Source organism: Squalius cephalus (genome assembly GCF_949319135.1).
Source record: "Squalius cephalus genome assembly, chromosome: 21".
In the NCBI taxonomy this organism is placed as follows: Eukaryota; Metazoa; Chordata; class Actinopteri; order Cypriniformes; family Leuciscidae; genus Squalius; species Squalius cephalus.
In genome coordinates this window covers 28,190,643-28,212,325 of record NC_137142.1, presented here as the reverse complement: position 1 = coordinate 28,212,325, position 21,683 = coordinate 28,190,643, and the positions used below count along the sequence as shown (strand labels likewise).

The 21,683-nt window shown below is 37.8% G+C and overlaps 1 protein-coding gene across 2 annotated transcripts in view; it reads left to right on the top strand.

Moving 5' to 3' along the window:
• The first annotated feature begins 607 nt into the window (after positions 1-607).
• The window catches only part of tet1 (tet methylcytosine dioxygenase 1), a 38,562-nt gene continuing 17,486 nt past the window's right edge, over positions 608-21,683 (top strand). The window contains exons 1-2 of one of the 2 annotated variants that reach the window (XM_079856336.1): positions 608-1,078; positions 2,877-4,430. In XM_079856336.1, the coding sequence (XP_079712462.1) occupies positions 3,048-4,430 (1,383 nt within the window). In that variant the 5' untranslated portion in view covers positions 608-1,078; positions 2,877-3,047. Of the gene's footprint in view, positions 1,079-2,291; positions 2,349-2,876; positions 4,431-21,683 lie in introns of those variants that run through there. The other variant, XM_079856337.1, reaches the window with a different exon arrangement.

Below are 21,683 nucleotides of genomic sequence, written 5' to 3'. Positions count from 1 at the left end.
CTGACAGCACCGCATCTATTCTATTTATTTTGTGTTTACATTGCAAATGATTCTACATTACATTTATTTAGCAGATTTATTATGATACAATATTGTCTCTATATGATTTTTGGCCAATACTGCGTATTGTCAGTTTTTCATTGTTAAATAAAAATTAATTCACTTTTCTGAGAATGTATTATCTGTACATTGAACATTGCGAATTTAATAAACTTACTTACTTATAAAATAAACTACTTAAAATAAACTACTTCTAAAAAAAATAAACTAACTATGACTACTATCATTATTATTATGGATGTACATAAATATTATTGGAGTTGTCTGCACCGGACAATGTTGTGCCTTTATAATAATATTATTAAAAAAATATTAATAATAATGACGATGATCATTACTTGTTTTCAGTATATGGAAATTGTGTAATAATAATGTAATTAAAAGTAATAATAATAACAACAACAACAACAAGAACAATAATAATACATTTATGATAATGTAGGGCCTCACTGTAAGTACCATAGACTGTAAAGGTAAATACAGATAAAGGTCGCTCATTCACAGACAAATGTTTGATTGATGAGTCAAGAAGTGACGATGTCAAAGTGATACTGACGTCATCTCGAAACGTGGTACACGCATTTAGCAGTTAGCTTACAGCGCAGAGAGTTAGCAGATTATTTTTTTAATTGATTTTTTAATTATAGATACATATATACTGTATGTCTATGTATAGATCTGATTGCAGCACAGATTGTCTATTCTGAGAAGAGAAATCCAGTCCGGGTTTTCCCGCCACCTCACGCCGACGTCCATTAAATATCCTGAAGTTGACTGGAGAGTGCAGGTCGAGTCTGGCAGGGCTGCCGTGAATGGATTGGCATAAGAAGGATTTGCCTTCTATCAGGTGCTTTAGTCTCTGTGGCAGCATGTCAGTGTCACAGTTCATAGTTATATTGTGAAGACGTTATTCACTCGTGCCTAGGGAAGATCCATCGAAGAGAAATGCTGAAGGATCGGTCGTGTCGTACAGGCGGGGAATATTATTAGCCCTTCAGACAGTGCATCTGTCTCTCCGGTATGTAAAGTATTTCAACTCCCTTCAAAGTGTAAATAACAATGCAGCAGCCCACGGATTAAAGCCCTCTTGTTTTATTATTTGATTCATATCGTATTTAAAGTTTGTTGGGCAGTTTATAGAAAACGAAACAAACTGTTGTTAGAGATAAGCGTGTGAGAACGTTAAAAGCGATTAGTCAGCCACAACGGCTGTCTCAAAACCTAGTTAGTCCCCTACTTAGACAGCATTTTTGGGAATCGTAGGCGCGTGACTCGTCTGTGACTGACGCACAGAAATGCTGTGTAGGTAGGGAGTTCACTAGGTTTTAAACACAGCCAGTGTGTAAACTTGTGTCTTTAGATCCACTTTGTGGATATAAACACCTCACACTTGCCTAATTTATGCTTGCATTTAACTCATGGCAGGTAGTGAAACTTTATTCCCTTGAGGGAGATTCCGAGTTGACACATGAAAACAAACAGTTGAAAACAATGAACATGTAAATGAGATTATCCCTTACAAAAAGTACCGTGGTACTTAATAATTACCATATTATGGCACTAAACGATTACCATCATATTTAAGGTACTATAATGGAACATGTCAAAAGAAACATGCCAATGTCCAAAAGCTGTTGTAACACTATGGTACTGTTTAATAACCATGTAATACTATGGGACGTTTCGCCAAGCATCAGAATTTGTCTTGTGAGCTAAATACATTTGTACTTAAAGGCTGCATATCTCCTTTAGTATACCAAAATTTATTTAATAGTATCCTCTATTTTGCTTTTCTTTTTTTTCCATACTGAAATATATTCATATATAGCCTACTTTATTTACACCCTGAGTGTAGTGTTTGGACTCTAGTGAGGATGTTCCCTAATATAGGAGTAATATAGCATATACTTTGCACCTGCACACACAGTCATCAAAATATATCATACTTCAGGCATCATGATATCTGTAGATGACTTTACACTTGATTAGCTTGAAGTTAATGACCCAATTTTAATGGCTTGACAGCTCATTGTTCTGTACTGTGTTTATGTATTTATTTGAAAAACATTGATGGAAACATCCTTTTTTAAACAGGCAGAGGTCTTTCTTTATTTTACATCACAGTCATAATTCATGATTTCTTACTTGCTAGTCTGTGCAGGCTCTATCAGGGGAAGGGCATTCTCATTCTAGAGAGCATTTGATTGGACAAAAATCTGCATAGTGCAGAATGTGTCATCAGGTGCATCTCAATCAGCTCTCTAGGTGGTGAATCAGTTTGGGCACTGGTAAGGATCCTGGCTCACTACATATTGAGACTGATGACTCTATTTCCAGCAACATGCAAAAATGTCACCACATTTCAGCCGTAAAATGTTATACATGTTTGCTAGATTATGTTTACTGCTGTCAAACGTTTATGCCGAAATATAGTTAAATAATGATTTGGCTTTTTAAAAACGTATGCCGTTCGTCATGATATGTATTGAGTTGGCTCGTGCAATTTCACACTTCAAAAATGTGATGCAATGTCTGTTAAGGGAACAACTTAGTTAAAGATAAATGTTATCTGATCAACTAGGGAGCTGATTGCAACACAGCCATCAATATTTTTTTTCAGTTTTCCAGAAGAGAAAGACTGTATATTTTAAATGTGTATGGAGGAGCACACCAGCATATAGATTGCTTCAAAGCCCATAAATAATATGCACTGAAAGCCACAATCCCCAATTTGGATTTCAAGATTTTCATGCATGATTTTATGTAATCAGAGGCTACATGCTACATAATTCAATAATGAATTGTCCTTTCCACAGGTAGCCATACATCCATATGCCAACAGTGGAAAAATGTCAGTGTGATCTTACTTGAAACTGGGAACATTACCTGAAAGATCTGAAAAGTACTGTTGTCCAGAGTCATCTTCATACTCTTTTCCATGCCGGCTATCCTGAACTCCTCCTCCCTCACCCTCACTAACTTCAGCTATGCCTCATATTCCCAAAGCACTCAAGAAGTCATCTTGTGCATCCAAAAAGCGAAATGTTAGGAGGGTGAAAGCTTCCACGACTAGGAGGCAAACGGTCAACTCGCTCAAAGCCAGTGGTGAGATCAAGAAGGCCATAGACAAAAAACAAGCACTAAAGGGGGCCAAGAGGACTGTTGACGGCAAGCCCAGCAAGAGGACAGTCAAGAATGTTCATAGCGTTAAAGGACCCAGGCACACTCGTGGTTCTTTGAAACAAAATGGCTTGTTGTCAAAACTTAATGGAAAAGGAAAGACACCAAGGAATAGTGTCTCAAGCGTCCTACAGGAAGTTGAGTCCTACAGGAGGGTGGTTACAAGAAGAAAGGGAGATCAGGAGATCAGGGAACAGGATACCAATGCTAGGTCAGAAGTTCATGATCCTACTGGTGATGGACAACAAAAGGGTGCTGTTATTCCCACTGGAGAGGGACAGAGCATTAATATAAGCTCAGAGGAAACAGAGGAGCACATAGAGACTGTTCACGACACTGACAAGGCAGAGGAGGAGAAGGTAAAAGCAAACACAGAAAATGTACAAAACGAAAGCTGCCTTGCTTCTAACGAGCATTCAAACACAGCGTTTGTTGAGCAGCATGACCCTCTGAGGCACGACCCCGTCAATAACGTGGACTTTGCCTACAACAATAATACCTCAGGCCCAACGACTCCCTCCCCTTCACTGTCAGATAAGCATGTTTTAGGTCAGGTTGAGGAGGTTCAGCACATTGTTCCACACATGGAATTTCCTGACAGTTCTTTTGAAACCACTCCAGAAAACTCTACAGAAGCAGGTGAGACTGTGGCCTCCCAAGTGTGTCAATCCTCCAATGGATCTCCAGCACTTGAAAACACTGCAAATGCTCTCCAGAAGGAAAAAAGTGAGTTTCAAAGCACTGCAGATGTAGACACCAAAGATGAAATTGACGATGCTGAAATGTCGATGAAGAAAGAGGGAGCGCTTTCTCTCCTCTCGCTGAGCACAACCATTTACAACAGCACTCTTTGTGAAATGGGCCATAGGCCTCAGGCGACGGCATCGCTCTCCAGTAGCACAGAAAGCACCCAGTCCTCGTTTGACAGCGAGTCAGAGTCAGTTCTTGAGCACAGGGCGTCAGGAAACCCTCCTCTCCAATTTGAGGATATTCAGCTGCGTTTACTTCGAGTTCAAGAGAGGAGGGAGAGGAAGAAGAGAAGTCGCTGCTGCATTTGCGTGCCTTGTCTGCGCAAGATGAACTGCGGGGAATGCAGGAGTTGCCTGAACAGAAAAACGGGGCATCAGATCTGTAAGCTCAGGAAGTGTATTGAGCTGAGGAAAAAGCCCCTCATGATCTGTACGAGAGAGGTAAGGCACCTGACTCTTCAACTTTTTGATGTGTCTCTCTTGCCCAGGGGTGTCCAAACTCAGTCCTGGAGGGCCACCGTCCTGCAGAGTTTAGCTCTAACTTGCCTCAACCTGCCTGGAAGTTTCTTGTATGCCTAGTAAGACCGTGGCTGAATCCAAAATCGCCCCCTATCCCTAAACTCTCAATCACTATTCCCTATGTTAGTCCACTAATACAGTTCACTTGAAGGAGTGAATGAAAACGAGTGAGCGAATTCGGACAGCCGTTGAGTGTACATCGGCTGTACACTCGTTATTGTGGTGCAATTTGGGATTGAAAGAGTGCACTCAATAACGTCCACTATGGTTTCGGACACCTCTACAAATGGCTGACCCCTCAAATAATGCCCTATTTGAGGGTATAGGGAGCGATTTCGGATTCAGCCCTTGATTAACTGGTTTAGGTGTATTTAATTAAGGTTGGATCTAAAGGAGTGGCCCTCCTGGAGCAGGACTGGAGACCCCTGCCATAACATTTTTTTTATTCAAGTCAAGGCAAAGGATGCTCTGTACAACATTTACTTGTTTAGAGTTACTTTCAAATGTCAGTCAATTAAAATGGTCATATTGTTTAAAAAAAACAGCGTTTCCTTTATTAGTACAAGTAAAAAAAACAAACAAACATTTATTTAGAATTAATTTTGAACATTTTGTGATGTCACACAGATTAATACATCAGTTTACACATCAATAATGTCTATGGGGTGATGCAAAACTTCCATCCAGTCACAGAGGTAGTAACAAGGAGAACGCCTTAAAAAAGTTGTGATAAAGTTAATTCTGAAGGTTCCTGATTATTTAAATCACTCCAAGAAATGTCAGTGGGGATTGTCTGGTGATCTACTTTCACATAGCAGCAGGATTGCTGGTGTCAGTCTAAATATGGTTCTGTTCAAACGTGGTTTGGTTAAGAAAAAGATTGACAGCCGCATTCTTCAACAGAATGACTCCCTTGCATTTTCAGGGCTCAGAATTAAATATTGATTGAGTCTTTGCAAAAAGGCTGTTATTGGAGGATAAGGCAGTTTAAAACTATATTAGACATGGCTGCAAACATGACATCAAAATCATTGATCCATATTGGTGGAAGTGAGAAACTAAGTTTCTGACTTCTTATATCTTCTAAATGCAAATTTTGTCATTAAGGCTAACATATTCATACTAAAAGCCAAAAAACTTACATTTTGATTTCATGGGGACTTTAATGACATTACTAGGCTGGAGAGGTTTAAATAAAGACTTTGAAACAGATTTGGACATTTTGTTATCTCAATTTGACTTACTGATCATACACTTATCATCATCACTGTCTTCTGACTGCAGTGACTCGAGAAAATATAAAAGAAATAGATGAGCACTGTTTTAGGCAAAACCCATCACATGATTCACTGTGAACATTGCACGTGGCCTAAGTGTCTATGTGTGTGCATATTTGTGTGTGAGAGAATGAATGGCACTCTACATATGCTCCAAGTCTCCATGTTACAGCGTGTCCTACCCTTATTGGTGTGTTTGACAAGTCCCACAGACAATTCAGTAGTTTGACAGTTTGGATGTATGTCTTATGCAGTTTTGATTCAGGCAATGATAATTGTTTTCACTATGTCATTGTGCTGATTAAGACTGAATTCCTGTATTTTTTTAGTCTAGCTGTTCATTTAGTTATGTTGGCTTGACAAAGCCAACATAAAACATTCTGGGAACATGCTAAATCATGTCAGCAATGTGTTAATTCATGCTAACAACGTGCTAAAACCAGGGGTGCTGCTCACGTCCTGAAAAGTGAAGCCAAAGCATTTTGATCGCCCCCAGGTGGCTGGATGCAGTATAGGTCATAAACCCCATCCTCTCCATGTAAACAAATGGGATGTGAGCCAAATTAAACAATCAAATTACACTTACAATGATTTTTTTCCAAAGATGGTTTCTGTCATTTTATGCAGTTTTTAAGTGTTCACTTTTGAAATAAGTTTGGTTTTAGTTAGTTATTTGATGCTTTAAAACGGGGGTGTGACATCATGATTGACAGCTGTGATTGACAGCTTCCAAGTAGTCATGGAGGCACCAATGGGCTTTTTTTAAGGATATGACTATGTGGATAGTAGTTGTATTACCTTATTTTAACAAGCCTTCAGTTGTACTACAATCAGCAGACTCAAAATTGGAGCAGTCTGGCTACTTAAAAAAAGTTCAGTGGCGTGTGCTTGTGATTGATTCTGCAGGAGTATGGGCGCAGGAAGGGACCTTGATACCGCGGCTCCACTTCACGCTCATTACTGGCAGACTCGGGCTCCGAACAATATAATTAGTGCAAGATGTCAGTGCCATCTTGGGGCATTAGCGGCATCACTTTTCTCAAGTAGAGAAGAGTGAAGGTGCATCGTCCATATTTTTTAGTCTTTGGCTAAAACCTGCTAGCAACATGCCAAATCATGCTAATAATAAACTTTTTAAAAAATTAAATAAAACCTACTTGCAACATGCTAAAACATATTAGCAACATGTTTGCAACATACTAGCAATGTGTTAAATTGTTTTGGCAAGACATGTTTGCAACATCCTAATTCATGCTAGCAAAACATGCAACAAACATGTTAACAAAATGTAAAATAATGCTAGACACATAAGTCATATTAACAACATGATAAGTCATGTTAGGAAGCTTATAAAACTTTCAGACTAGGCTTTGTCAAGCCAACATAAAAGCTTTCCCAATTAAATTTACTTTCTAGTTAGTGTTAAATTGGATTGCTGTTATTAGCGCTAATTATCAAACTTTATAAAGTTGTATTTTTAGACCCTTTGTCAAATTTGCCAATAAGGAACTGTGAGAATATATAACTTCCTATGTTTTTGTCATTTTAGTCAGCCTTCCTGCAAGTTAGAGCATGGAGCTAACAACGCTAAGTTCATGGGTTTGGTTCCCAGGGAATGCATGAAATGATGAAATGTATGGCTTGAATGCAGTCAATTTGGATAACAGTGTCTGTCAAATGCAAAATGACGTTGTAACTAATCACAACATTTTGGCATTTGTGCATATAGTTGCTAGTTTTGTTCAATCTGAAATTTTTGAACTTGTTAAAAAGTCACACAATTGGTTTCACTCTCACACAATTATATAATCGTTGCTGTCAGTTTGTGAGTGTTTGGGTCTGTTCTCTAATGTCTGTCTGTTAGTAGTCGTCTGTCAGGGACAGGGATGATGACGGGATTACACCAGATTGAGGTCTGTAAACATATCAGTCATTTCCCTAAAATTTAGGCCAGCGTTCAGCCAAGGTCACATCTGCCATAGTTATGTAGTCAGACTTTAGTTAGCTTGTCATTAGTGTCTGGATGCAAGCGGGTGGTTTGTGGACTGAATATCTATTTCGCTGGGGATTGTGTGTCTTTATCTTTAAAGGGTTGATGGGAAAGGCCATCTGTGATTATGTAATTAACTACATAAGCAGTTGTTGTTTGTGTATCCATCTGCCCATGGGTGTCACATGATGGGTAAAGTGGTAATAAGTGCAAGAGGAAATGTTGACGCTTGCGAAATATTCACTTCAGTGATGTAATTCACCCTCTGTTTGATGTAAGATAAACAATGAGTATTCTAGTTACATATACATTACCATTCAAAAGTAGTGGGGTCAGTGAAAATGTGTTTTTTTTCTGAATAATACTTTAATTCAGCAAGGATGCATTAAATTGATCAAAAGTGACAGTAAAGTTATTTATAATGGTACTAATAAAAAGTTCTTTAGAACTTTCTTGAGCACCAAATCATCATATTCGAATGATTTCTGAAGGATCATGCGACTGAAAACGAGTAATGATGCTGAAAATTCAGCTTTGCCATCACAGGAATAAATTACATTTTCAAATATAGTCAAGAGGAAAACAGTTACTTTAACAATATTTCACAATATTACGGTTTTACTATATTTTTGATTAAATAAATGTATCCTTGGTGAGCAAAACCAAGAGACTTTTTTCAAAAACATTAAAATATCTTACCCATTCCGATTAAATTAATAAATTGAACTAGAATTGTCGCCAATAAAGTATAATTTTTCATCAAATGTAAGATTTCTTTTTTTAATATCAGTCATATTTTTGAACTCCAAAAGATATTTCAAAACAGTTCTGTATTATATTCTTACTTTACCTCGTGAACAGTTTAAATCCGGTCTGTTTGGGTATAAAAGAGGCTTTCCAGACAAGAAGATCAGGATCAGCCTGTGTCCACACCTACAATCAAATCAAAAGTTAACAAACATGAAACACTGGTGCTGTCAAACTGGATCAGATGATCCTGATAGTGGTTATGGGTAAGACTTACATGTGCTCTGACTTGTAAACAAGAAGTTTATCTATTGCAATAATAATTACTTGAAAAAATCAACATGCTGGGTAATATGCGATCCAGTACGAGACATCAGGTGTCACTTTTATGTAATCCTCTGTGTTTTTGCTGTGTCTTTCTTAAATTAGTGTTATTGAACAAAATGACCTCTGGGCTAGAAGCGATCACATACCACATCTCACAGCCTGTGCCGCAACATGTCTCCTTCATCACTGTAGAATAGTCATAACAATTATAAGAGATGTGTGTTTTGTTTACTTTTCATACTGTAGCTTTTGCTGAGGGTTGAACTATGCAGGGTTTGTGATTCAGATTAAATCTCAGTAACTTCATGTCTGTTCTTATTAACATCAGCAGGCCTTTGTGATCATGTTTGTTCCATTCCTAATTATAAGACATATTCAAACTAAAAACAAATTCTGCTGGGTGTGCACATCTGCCAGCCAGCTGTGACACTTCCAACTACAAAGACACCCCATGAGCTATCAGTTCAAAATGTTTCACCTATGATTGCATGATGTTTTTTGGCACGCCTCAGAGATGGAGCTACTGCCATGTCCTTGTGAATGGCAAAGGGGGCTGCTTGGCTTGGCACAGACGAGGAAGAGGGAAATCAGGGGAAAACAAAGGGTAAGAGGGCTGTTGGTTCAGTTAGCTCTGGTTTTAATGAGTTCTGACGGCACACTGAAGCCAGGCAGGATGCTGAAGGTAACGCTTCAGAATATAGTGGCTTCAGTTTTTGTCACACATGTCCTGATTTGCTTTCAAGAAGTGTTTTGACCACATCATGAGTTCAGGTATTACTAAGCGCTGATCGGAAAGTTCCTAGGCCTTGTCCACACTAATGCGTTTTGAAACTGAGACAATGTTTTTATTAATGAAAACTAATCTTTTTGAAAACGCTCTCCAAAGTGGATGAATTCGAAATGCCATTTTACGCGTTGTAGTCAGGACTGTGAAAACGGAGGTATTTGAAAACGATTCATGTTTATACCTGCATTGTGCCTGTTACGTGCTATGCACTTACACACAGTTGCTAAAATATGTTACTTTGCGCACTCTTCATATCACAGTCCTGCAAAGATGACAGAAAATGTACTCGCAATTGCTGCCCTGCGGCAAAACATGAGAGCAGTTGCGTTTTAGACCAAACATATTATGGTGTTGTGAGTGCAACCTGGACGCATCAATGGGATATTTTGCTCAATAAAATTATCCTGCCAGAAGAATTGCTTGATAAATTTATCATGTCTGGTTCTGGTCTGGTATCATCTCAGTGAGCTTTTCTGAAGGTTTACGCTTGTGCAGTAAGGTGAATTTAGTGTTTTTCGACGTTTCAGTTTGGATGAGAAACTTTTGGAAAACGCTAGTGTGGACAGAGAGCGTTTGGAAACGAAAACGCTCTTTTCAAATGTATCCGGATTATTAATGTAGGCGTAGCCTTAAATCACGGGGTTTTCTGTAGCTGGAGGATTTGTGTGTCCAGTCCCAAAGGTAGATACAGCAGCCCATCCTCCCCTGGGTTCTGCTTTGTGTTACAGGCAAACTGTATATATTTACAGTATATATTACCCTGAATGGGATAACTCTACCTAGTTTCTCAGAAAACCATGGTGACTTTCTCTTCTCCAGGAAGTGTTTATTTGGATTGAGTATGCTTATCAAGATGGCAACCTCAAGTTCTCCATTTGTTTTAAAGCTGTGGCCTACAACACATGTTTTATATTGCTAGTTTTGTTCACAGATGATTTGCTTTGAACACCGGATGTTTTTTACTAATTTCGTGTGCTATAATGTCAAGACTCAATTGGCTATGTGGAGAATAAATTACTTTGACATCCATGCAACTATAAATTCTCCCTGTATTTTTGTTGGCTTGTCAAATCCTCCGGACATTGAGAAGCAAGGGTATAACAATTATTATAACTGACCCCCAACCCACATCATAACATGCCACGTCACTTTTAGAATTGACCAAATTGGTCTTCCTCATGTTTTGAGACCTAATCGTTCTATTTTAAGAGGTTTATTTTTCTTGGCTGCATTGTGAAGGAAAAGAAATGTCTTGAAATTATGACTTTTAAAACTATCAGTAGAGTCTGCCAACTGGTTGCTCTGGCCGTGAGCTGCAAGCGATAAATGATATCCACCTTACAGCAAATCCGTTAGGGTGAACGGCACGTAGGGTAATTAATATCCATGACCCAAGCTGTCTGTGGCAGTTGTGTGCACTGAACCGTTGACAGGAAACAAACTTCAAACTTCGTTTTTTTTTAATTGCTTCCCCTGCAGAACACAGATCAGTATCCCTTAACAATGGTAAAGGACATTTTGTAGAAGCAGTACCTGTGTGAGTATCCATCTCATGTCAAGCATGCAATGCATGTATCACTTAAATCCAATCTCCGAATCTCATATTTTTTCGTTCTCTGATAAGAGTCAATGACTTCCTACTAATGACATTGTTTTAGGTTTGTGAAGTGACAGAATCTGAAATTTAGAATATATTAGCCATAATGTGGACAAATGTAGTCCGAAATAGGTTTTTTGATGGTCAGTGCTGGTATCAGTGCCTAGTGAAAATTTTAACTGGGCAAGTAAAAATTTGAACCACTGGCCTAATCGGGCCAGTAGAAAAAATCCTTATTATTGAGCCCTGCACTGTAAACGTTCGACCACTAGTGTCACACTAAGCCAGCGGTTGCATGTGACTAAACCTTTTTCATATTCAGGCAGAATGTTTCCTTGAATGTTTCCTTCCTCACATGCATTTCTTTTAGAATAAAGGGACCTATTATTTTTTATTTTTTTTAAAGAAAAGACCTTAAGACCTCATTAAGTAAGGGTTAAACACAGTACTAAAGTAATGTACCATAGAAATCTTGTCTGTGTGTGGAGCAAAATCAATTCAAACTGATCTACATGTTGGAGCTCAGTGGTGACATCCCAAAATACCATTTACATAGTTGAACTTTCCAGATCTCACACACAAAATCAACACAGCAGATCAAGGAAAACTACTGGACCATTCTCAGTGGAATGAATTGATCCAGACTATCCATGTGAGTCAAGTTAACAAAAGATATAAAACAGATCTCTCATTTTTGTTCTGAATCTACTACACTGCTCAAGGAAACATCACTGAAGACCAAAGTTCGTTGTAGTTTTTTTTAGTTTTTTTTATCCAAGTTTTAAACTATTTTTTTTGAGGATTTTATGTGAGGATGCTATTATGTGTAGGCTAAGAACTTGGGTAGCATATGTGATTAACATAGGCTAATCAGTTAGATTTCTAACAGTAAGTAGGATACAGGGTTTGCAAACGGGAAATTACATTAATTTTTTTTATGATATTTAAGAAGTATGGTTTCTTATTAACGTCCAAGTTCTGCCTTAATCAATGGTTCTCTTGTTGGTGTATTGGGTCCAAGAATGAGAGTTGATAGCCTGTATATTATCTGTATATTATGTGTTTGCCAATTAGATTTTTTTTTTTTTTTTTGTCCTGTTATTATTCATAATAGTGTGTCTTTTGTTTTGTTTTTCCATGGTGATCAAGTCTTTCATTGCTTTTCCAGAGCTCCTGCCAGATACTACTTGATTAGCCAAAGAACTGAGCTGATATAGTTGCCGTGATATCAGCTTATCACCTTGACATCTAATGCCAAATTCAAGAGCATCTGCCCATTTGGCCTCTGATGTTTTCACTGAGCATCTGGTTCATGATGTATCTGGAAAGATTACTCTGGAAATTTGGAGGATTTAAGATCAAATGTTGACAATCACAGTAATATCCAAGACATGGGCTATTAAAACACTATCAGAGGTCCACACATATTTTATGTTTTAACAGCCTCTTAAATGTTGAGATATAAGTACTGGATGTATTTTTAACTGTGTCTCAGATAGTCATCACCTTGACAGCTTGAGCGGTAAAACTCCTGGCTTTGACACTTTGGGCCAGATTTACTAAACCCTTGCATGATTCATTTAAATACTCTCGTCCTCTCATAAAGTTTGCGTCTAAAAAGTGAAACTCCTACAAATGCATATACAATAAGGTCAGCCGCAAAAATAATCCTGTCCACACCTTTTCAGTGCTAATTTTTCACTGCATGTCTTCAGTAAATCCTGACGGTAGTTTTTTAACGGCAAAAGAGGGTTTGCGCTAGCCACGCTGTTAGTAAATCTAGCCCTTTGCGTTTATCATTATGAAAAAACAAAAACAAATATGTCAAAAAGACTGACTCATTGATTATCAAAAATGCTTCTATCCTTTTATTATTTTTATGTGTTATCTCTATGGAGAGAACACCTAAACAACACACTGTATGTTTTACCTCTGTATGACTGGCACTTAATCTGTCAATAAACTACATCAGAAGTAAATCACCAAAACTCACACTCATGCCTCAGGACATTATTCTCAATGCTGTTTCTGACCATTTTGGTGCCCTATAGGTGAGATCCCTACTTCCCCTTACTTGGGTTGGCTATTTCCCCCTTTCACTCTCCATTCCAGATGCAGCTGCATGTCAAAGCAAATTTTTATTGACAAGCCCCTCTGGTATGTTTGGATTTGGCGTGTTGGTCTGTCTGGTTTGTATTTACATTTTTTTTGGCATTTTGCCTGTGATAGAATAGTATAGAGGAGACAGGAAGCAATGGGAAGAGAGACGGCAATGACAAAGGACCACGCGTTGGGACTCAAACTTGGAATGCCTAAAGCAAACTTGGGTTTCACCAGTCCAAAGAAAACATTGTTACAGGTAGTGAATTTGGGATTTTTTGATACGGCTACCAGTCCAGCCCTGCTAAAATAACCAACATAACTATACTGAATCCATTTGGCTCTCATTTTTTCTGTTTCAGTGTTTGATTTAGCTCTCTTTAGGTGACCTTTTTGAAATCAAGAACAAAATTTTCCTCAGTATACCAAGTTTGAAAACAGAAAATGGCCCACGTCTATAGTTTTTATAATTCTTGCTAATTGTTTCTGTATTATTAAATTCAGCAAGTTAATTGGTCTCCTCCCACCATTAATTAAATCTTCAAATAAATAAAATCTGTTGTGAAGTCTTCAATGTTTAAGGTGTAATTGCATTATTGTCATTTAATTAATAATATTATGGCCTTTTTAATGGCTGTGTACTTGGTATACAATTCAACTGCAATCACAGATGTGTGTTTTGAAATGTGGCTCATGCAGTCATATTTTAGAGCTGTTATTATAAAAACTATTGAGAAAAAGGTAGGATGATGTTAATGTTATGTTCATGTATTTAAATCTCCAGTGAAATTTTTGAAAGATTTTCCTGGAGCCTGTGGGCAGGGTCTGTAATGATGCACCCATGTAGGACCATTGGCAGGAGCTAGCATGAGTACAGCTAGTAGGAGGCTGAAGTGTAAGAAAGTGAGCAAACGAATCGTGAAATATCAGTATGAGTCAATGCCTCTGCATCAGCCCTCTCTCTGATCAGTGTGATACGATCTCTGCTCTTCTTTAACACCTTGTAATGATGCCATCAGACACTCAAACAGCAAAAATCAAAGCCCAGAAGATCATATGACACTATCAGCCACTTTTGTGTTCATGCTGATGCATCATGACACAGTGAATGGCCTTTTTCATTTATTATTTTATTTGGGCCACAGACATCTGATTGCACTGATTTTCTTTCTAAAAGTGCATTTGATTAACAAATGAAGAATGTTCAATTCTTGTGTACATTTGTATATTTATCAGATAGGTTTCATTTGGTGCTTGGATGAACCAGTAAGTGGCTGCGCAAATTATTATGAATCTGTTTTGATTTTGAATATAGTATAACTTATGGAAGCCTGTTTCCACCTCAGAGTAAAAATAAAAAAGGTGATTGTGATATAAAGTTAAAATAAGATATAAAATCACTATTGTAATAAAATAGTTCTTATTTTATCATAGATATAATACCATTTAATTAAGTCTTAATTTTGTTTTTAAGGTATAGTGTAGGTTTTGATGCTTGAATTCTCAAAAAACATAATTTTTCACATATTTTATATTGTTGCAGCACCTCTCTTCCCAGTCGGTCAGTAACGCTCGGTTTAGTTGATGGGCCTTTCTAAATACCCACACTTGCGATCTTGGCCACTTGAGAGCGCGTGCACACGACAGGAAGTAAGTCCACAAGACTGTCCCATGTCTAAAAAAATGGCAAAGCATAGTGCGCTGAATGCACACTAAACCCACACTATCTTCAATATTGCACTGGAGCGGTATTCGAGGCTAAGCGTATCCCATCAGGCATTAGATTTGGAAACTCGCATGCCCCGAAATCGCGAGATAGCGAGGAAAACATTCCACTGTAAATTAGATATCTAAATGAATTAGATATTACATTTGGTAATAATTTGATAGTAAAACAAATTGTTAAAGTGTAATTTTATTGGTGCAAAATGAGTAGGCTGTGTATTTTTTATCACTTAATTCGAAGCACCACAATTTTAAATTGTGTCTTCTGTTACATAGGGACTACTGACCAGACATTTATAAGTTTATTTTAAAATGCATAGTATTGAAAATCAAAATAAAGCTTTGTAAACTCTTGCATTTTTGCAATACTATAAGTGTGTCCCATTGGGTAATCAAACGTTCTACACACACTTGCAGTCTTCACGCCTACTTGAACACTTGGGCCACATACAGGAAATACGTCATGCAAGTAGACAAGTGGTTAAGTGCAAAGACTGCAAGTGTAGGTATTTGGAAAGGCCCACCGTCTCTATGATGCCCCTCCTTCTGAAAAGTGCAGTGTGCTCTGATTGGTCAGCTGGACCAGTGTGTTGTGATTGGTCCACCACTTCGAGCATTTTTCTGAAATGTTTCAACACACTACTAATGCAACCCAACCAGGCCTCATCCTCTTTTTTGATTTACTTAAATGAGGAAGAAAAGAAAAGATGTCACGATTGCAAAATACGAAGTCACATTAAAGGATATGTGACTTTATATATTGCACTTTGTTTCTGATAATAGGGAAAAATTCTTTATCTCACAGTATGACTTTATTAAAATATATAGAGTCATGTTGTGAGATATATACTGTAAAAATAATTTTTAATTTTAATGGTAAAAAATGATACGGTAAAAACCTGTTAATTGGTTAACCTTTCCATTACTGTAATAATGCAAAACTGTAATAGATCTAATGGGACATATCCCAGAATTCTCTGTGGCAGCTCACATTTGATGTTTTTTCATTGTAATAACTACGTTTCTTCTTAGTTTTTCTTATTAGTTATGTAGTCTACATTAGGGTTTTATGCTTCATCTTATGTTGTTAAATGAATGTTTATTCCATTATTTTAGAGTCATCTGTTACCATGATGGTGTTTTGTGTTTGTGTTAGCCTTATGTGCACCTTCTATATATAAACAGATTTTTGTAAACTTGTTCAAGTCCAAACTAAAGCAATCAGCATGTCTCATCTCAAAATATCTCATCACATCCAAGCAAACCTAAGATTAATGTCTGTCAATACTTAAAATGGGAAGTCTTAAACCGCTTTACACTACCATATTAGTTGCCATGGAGGAGTATTGTAGTACTGGAAAATTTCTCCACAGTCCTCACAACTTTACAGTTGAATAGTGATTTAAATTTCAATGTCAGCCCTCTGAGCGAGCGAATGGGTTGAATCATGCAGTTTCTTTTGAGGAGTCCCAGGTGTTCTTAGACTATTCACTCAGGCTAATCCTTCCCTAAGAGCTGGACAGGTTTTAGTTTGTGATATGAATCATCATAGCTTAAAATATAGTCATGACACAAGCACAATGATGGTGATCAGGCAACTATCCTCGTGTTATATTTGTATTTATAGGAGCCAAGTCCATCTGTTAAATTGTCCTTGCTGGGCTTTGTCGGCTCTCCCTCTGTTTTTTTCCTTGTTATCTGAGTGCAGAGCAAACCACCAGTTAGTCTTCCTGTGTTCAGACACACTTCCCTCCTGACTGAGGAAATCTCGGGAAACAAATCCATCCGCTCTGAATGAGATAGGGCAAACTGCTACTGAGATGTTTTACATATTTTCTGTTGTCTCGTATGCAGAAATGCATAACACTTTCATTACATTCAAAAACTGATTGTATAGGATGTATGCGGGCAGAATTAGCAGCAAGTTTACTACTTTGATGGCCAGAATTGAGCTTTTTCTTGATCATTATGTGAATTTTTAAGAGAACACACTTTCCAAGACTTTCTCCCACTGCATAATAAACAGTGCATATTAGCCTGCTCCAGGGATCATGTAATGAAGGATTGTATGCGCTCAATAAATACATAGTTTTATTGCTTCTTGGTGCCTTTTAGAGGGGAGTAGGATTCTCGCCTCGTGCACAGCCTGACTTTTCCTGTCGCCTAGGGTTAATTTAATGTGTATGACTTTAGGGATATATCCAAGCATGGAGTCATGCTTTCCTGAAAGAGAGAATATTTCCACCATTATAAACACCATATATTGGTGATTCTTTGATTGGGGGAAACTTTCTGCCATTACCCAAATCGTTAGTTGAATCATTACCAGTCAGTATTTTAAAATGTTTTAATTCAGAAACAAACTTTATTTTAGAAAAAAAAATTTTTTCTTTAAATTTACATTTTCATTAAATTGACTGCAATTGAACTAGCTGATTATGTCAGCAGGTTTGAGGCTTATCCAGTTTTTTCTCCAAAAGATGAAAAACATTGCAGTGGCGTAGGGGTTGTTTGCCAGCACTTTATGGATGGGTTGCTTGTGACTAATGAGGGCTGGGCAGCTTTTAAAAGCTCACCATATGGACAAGTTTCTGCAATTGGCAATCAGGTACACGTGAGGGAAGACCAAGAAGGGGGGGAGTTCCAGGAAGTGTTGTTAAGCCAAAAATGCTCATGTCATTCCAAACCTGTATGACTTTCTTTCATCTGTGGAACATAAAAGGAGAAATTTTGCAGAATGTCCAGGTTGCTCTTTTCCATCCAATGAAAGTGGATAGAGACAGCTGTGATCACTGTACAGGTTTGGAATGACAAGAAAGCAAGTAAATGAAATTTACATTTTTGGGTGAACTATCCCTTTAAGATTTAAAGGGATAGTACTTAATTTTTTGTAAGGCAAATGATTTGTCAACGGGTAGGACATGATGAAACATGCTAGGATTAATATTTGTATTAGTCACAAGAAGACTACTGATTTTACATGTAAAATGCACTGTCACTTGTACTATTATCAAGCTTTCAGCAGTCATCAGAATATTAACCAGATTCAGCCTTTATGTCCATTGTCAATGAGAATACCACAACTCCATTGTCCGTTGATGCAAGCGTGAAGAAAACTGTCTCAAGGCCGCTGACTCACTGCACGACTCAAACCGATTTCCATCAGCCACCGCACTTGTTATTAGACAAAGCGCTGCAACAATACTCAGCTATCATAGGGCACAGCAGGAAGACTTATTATGGATGGCTGCTTTAGACACATGCTCACAGAGAGACGGTCAGTCTATTATCCAGGTTACGCTTTGGAGTAAAGTTTCATCTAGAGTGAGGATTAGTTGAAATGTCTTAGTTTAGACACACATGGACTAGATTCACTTTATTTTATTTTTTTTAAATAAAACAAATGAAATAAAATAGAAACAGTTTTTGAAAAACTGTAAAAACCACGAAAAAGTGAAGTGATCAATGTAGATGTGTTGCTATTAATTGTAAAAAAGGAATGGGTCACATTCATAGAAACTAAGTAATCCAGACAGACCAGTTTAACATTCAACTGCCATTAATTCAAAATATAACCCGTCTTTCCACCTTCAGTTACTACAAACAGTCATTTATATTGACTCAACAAGACAGACACCTGATACTGTCTTTTTCAGTAAAACAATGCACTGTCTACAATGCTTAATTCAGGCGCGCACACACACACAGACAAGTAATTCTAAAATCGAATGTATGTACACATGCATAAATAGTTAATATATCTAAGATATATGAAATAATACAGTTGCATTTGTATGCAGCTCCCTGGTGTTTGTATTCAATAGCTGCGCTCGTGCTAAAAGTAGCTCTTTCGTTCCCTTGTCCTCATCTGACCTCCTCAGCCATATGTTTGTGTGTGCCTGCAGACTGGGCTGAACAGTACATGGTGTGACAGCTGCAGTGCAGCGGTGGAGGGTCTGCGGCTGCGCTGTCACATCCACTCTAAAAGCGTCTCCATGGAGAGAGAGAGAGCGCGAATGCTTGCCCTAAAGCGTCTGACATCCTCACAGAAAAAGGAGAGCGTGACGAGCGTAGCCGTGACGTCATTTACAAAAACAGCTGTGTGGCACCACGCTTAGTCACACTATGCTCTTTAGCTTTGTTCTTTGTGTTATTTTTAACATGTTATCCATGTTGCATTGCATCATGGAGGGGATAAGCTGTTTTATACGTTTTTTTAGAATATGTTTTTATTTTAGATTTATTTTAATTGCTAGAATAGAGTTAAATGCCCCATAAATGTAACAGGTTATGTATGATTTTTATTTTATTTTAAGACATAAATATGATGTTTGCAGCTCTGAGTGTGTCATTGGAATAACTTTAGACTTATTATAAATAAATGAATATAAAAAATATACAGTACATATACAGAACTATTTTTTAGATTATTATTTATCATTATATTTACTATTATTATTTAATGGTGATAATTATGTATTATATATATATAATGAAATCAAAATCCCTTCTAATGTAAGCTACTTCTAAAAATAGTGAGTTTGCTTGCAAAGACCATTTTTCCTATACTTATTATAATAAATAATAATATATTAAATATAATTATTGTATTTATGATGTCTTTATACATATAAGATTGTTAGAAAGAAAACTTACAATTAAAATAAATATAAAAATGTAATTCTAACTGTTTTAATCATATTATGTATTATTTATATTCATTATTATTTTTTATTATTATTAATCCATTTCAAAATTATATAATATTTAGAAATAGATTATATTTAGTTATTTCACATAAAGCGCCAGTAATATAATAAGATCAAAATGCTTCCTGTAATGTTCTTTGGGAACTTTTGTGTGCTTCTAAAAATAGTGCGTTTGCTTTCAAAGACCCCTTTTCCTCCCTCCTCCACTGGCTTTGAACTCCAGTCCGGTGTCGTGAGTGTCCGAACCACAGCTTAACGCTCTCCCTCGTGCTTACTTGTAGAGTAAGAAACCACATAGGGGATCCTTTGTTTAGGAGGGTCTAGGCATGGCTGATACATTTACAAGCCGCTAGAGTCCCTACGCGATTGGCTGACGGGCTGCTGTCTGCGTCTGCGAGAGGCATGCGTCAGGTTTCTGTCCTCTGCACTGATCATGCAAACCTGTGCTGCTCACGCTGCATCTGCCACTACGGCCACTCATTCTTCTGAAGCTGAGGGAGGCAAGATGGCTACCTTTTAGGATTATGCTGCCCAAAATTGAGGGTCTGCCTCTGAGGAATGAGAAGGTAAAACCCCAGACTGGCTTTTAATGGCTATTGTCTCAGACAGATGCTCCGAGGAGAGTGTGTGCGCTGGATGCTTTGTGCGCTCGTATGTGTGTTTATGCTCTTGTTATTGCTGCATCAGTAATGTGGTTCAGCTAATGCTTTGGTTCTTATTTCAGGTAGGGTGCAAGGATATTTCCAAACATGGGAAAAAAAAAAACAAGGTTTCTTAGGTAATAGACCTCTATGTTTTGTTTTCCTTTCTTTAATTTTTAGGCACGGGACTTTTGATGCAGAATCTGAAATCAGTGTCTTAAAGAGTTTATCTTGGCTTAAGGCGCAGCCATGAGTGTGCGTTCACCTGCGCCGTGAGTTTTTTTCCTCCGTAGTGAAGTTCTGAAACAGGAAAGCAGCAGCGTATGAATGAAGAAACCTCATAACTTCAGAGAAACTACACACGCGCTCCAGGAAGGAAGCGTACGTTTTTAGAAATCGCGTAACCGCGAGAGCTCGGCGCTGTGAAAGAGTGCACTCAAAGCAGTTTGAGCAAAGCTACTGGCCTTTGATGTGTTCAGAGGGGGTTCGTAACTGAGCAACTTGCCGTTAAGATGCACGTTCGGGCTTTCGGGATGATGGTGAACTTTTCCGGGTACCTGCTTAATGATAAAGACGTGATAAAAGATGTTATTTTGCAGCGTGTGATATTTCTACCCTCCCTGCTATTCTCTCGTTTTGTGTTTTTGAATGAGTGTTGTGTTTTTGAATGAGTGTGGTGTGGAAGCTGGTATGGAAGTGAGATGCGCGGGGTGTCAGGTCTCTCCTCCTCTCGCTCTGTTTGGGTTGGAAACTCCCCTTCTGCTCTAACTTTCCTTGGTAACGCTTCCTAAGGGAGGCTTCTTAGGATTTTGGCAGTACGTGTGCTGTTGCTAGGGGGGTGTGTGTGTGTGTGTGTCTGGGGGAGAAAAGGGGACAAGGTCAAGTGTGACTTTTTTGAGTTTTCAAGGCTTCAGACACAACAAATCAAGAACAAAGCCGCGGAGACACTGCTGTGAGAGACTAACGTTTGACGTGCTGCGAATGAGCAAACCGTCCCTCCTAATGATGTTTTTAATAAAAAACACATTTTGCACTGTTTCAGGACACTTTAATGTACAGTTGTTGTAGAGATTGGTTTGCTTTCTTGATACTTTCTTGCTTTATTTATAAACATAAAAGTGTTGTACACGGTTACCATGATACTGTAATTTGAGCAGTTGCTTGTTGTAGGTCTGCTTATAATCAAGCCTAGATGCAATCTGTGGGGTTTTTTTTCCACATTTTCTGCTGAATTTTCTGTGGATTTTAAATGGATTTAAAGATGAAATGTGTTGA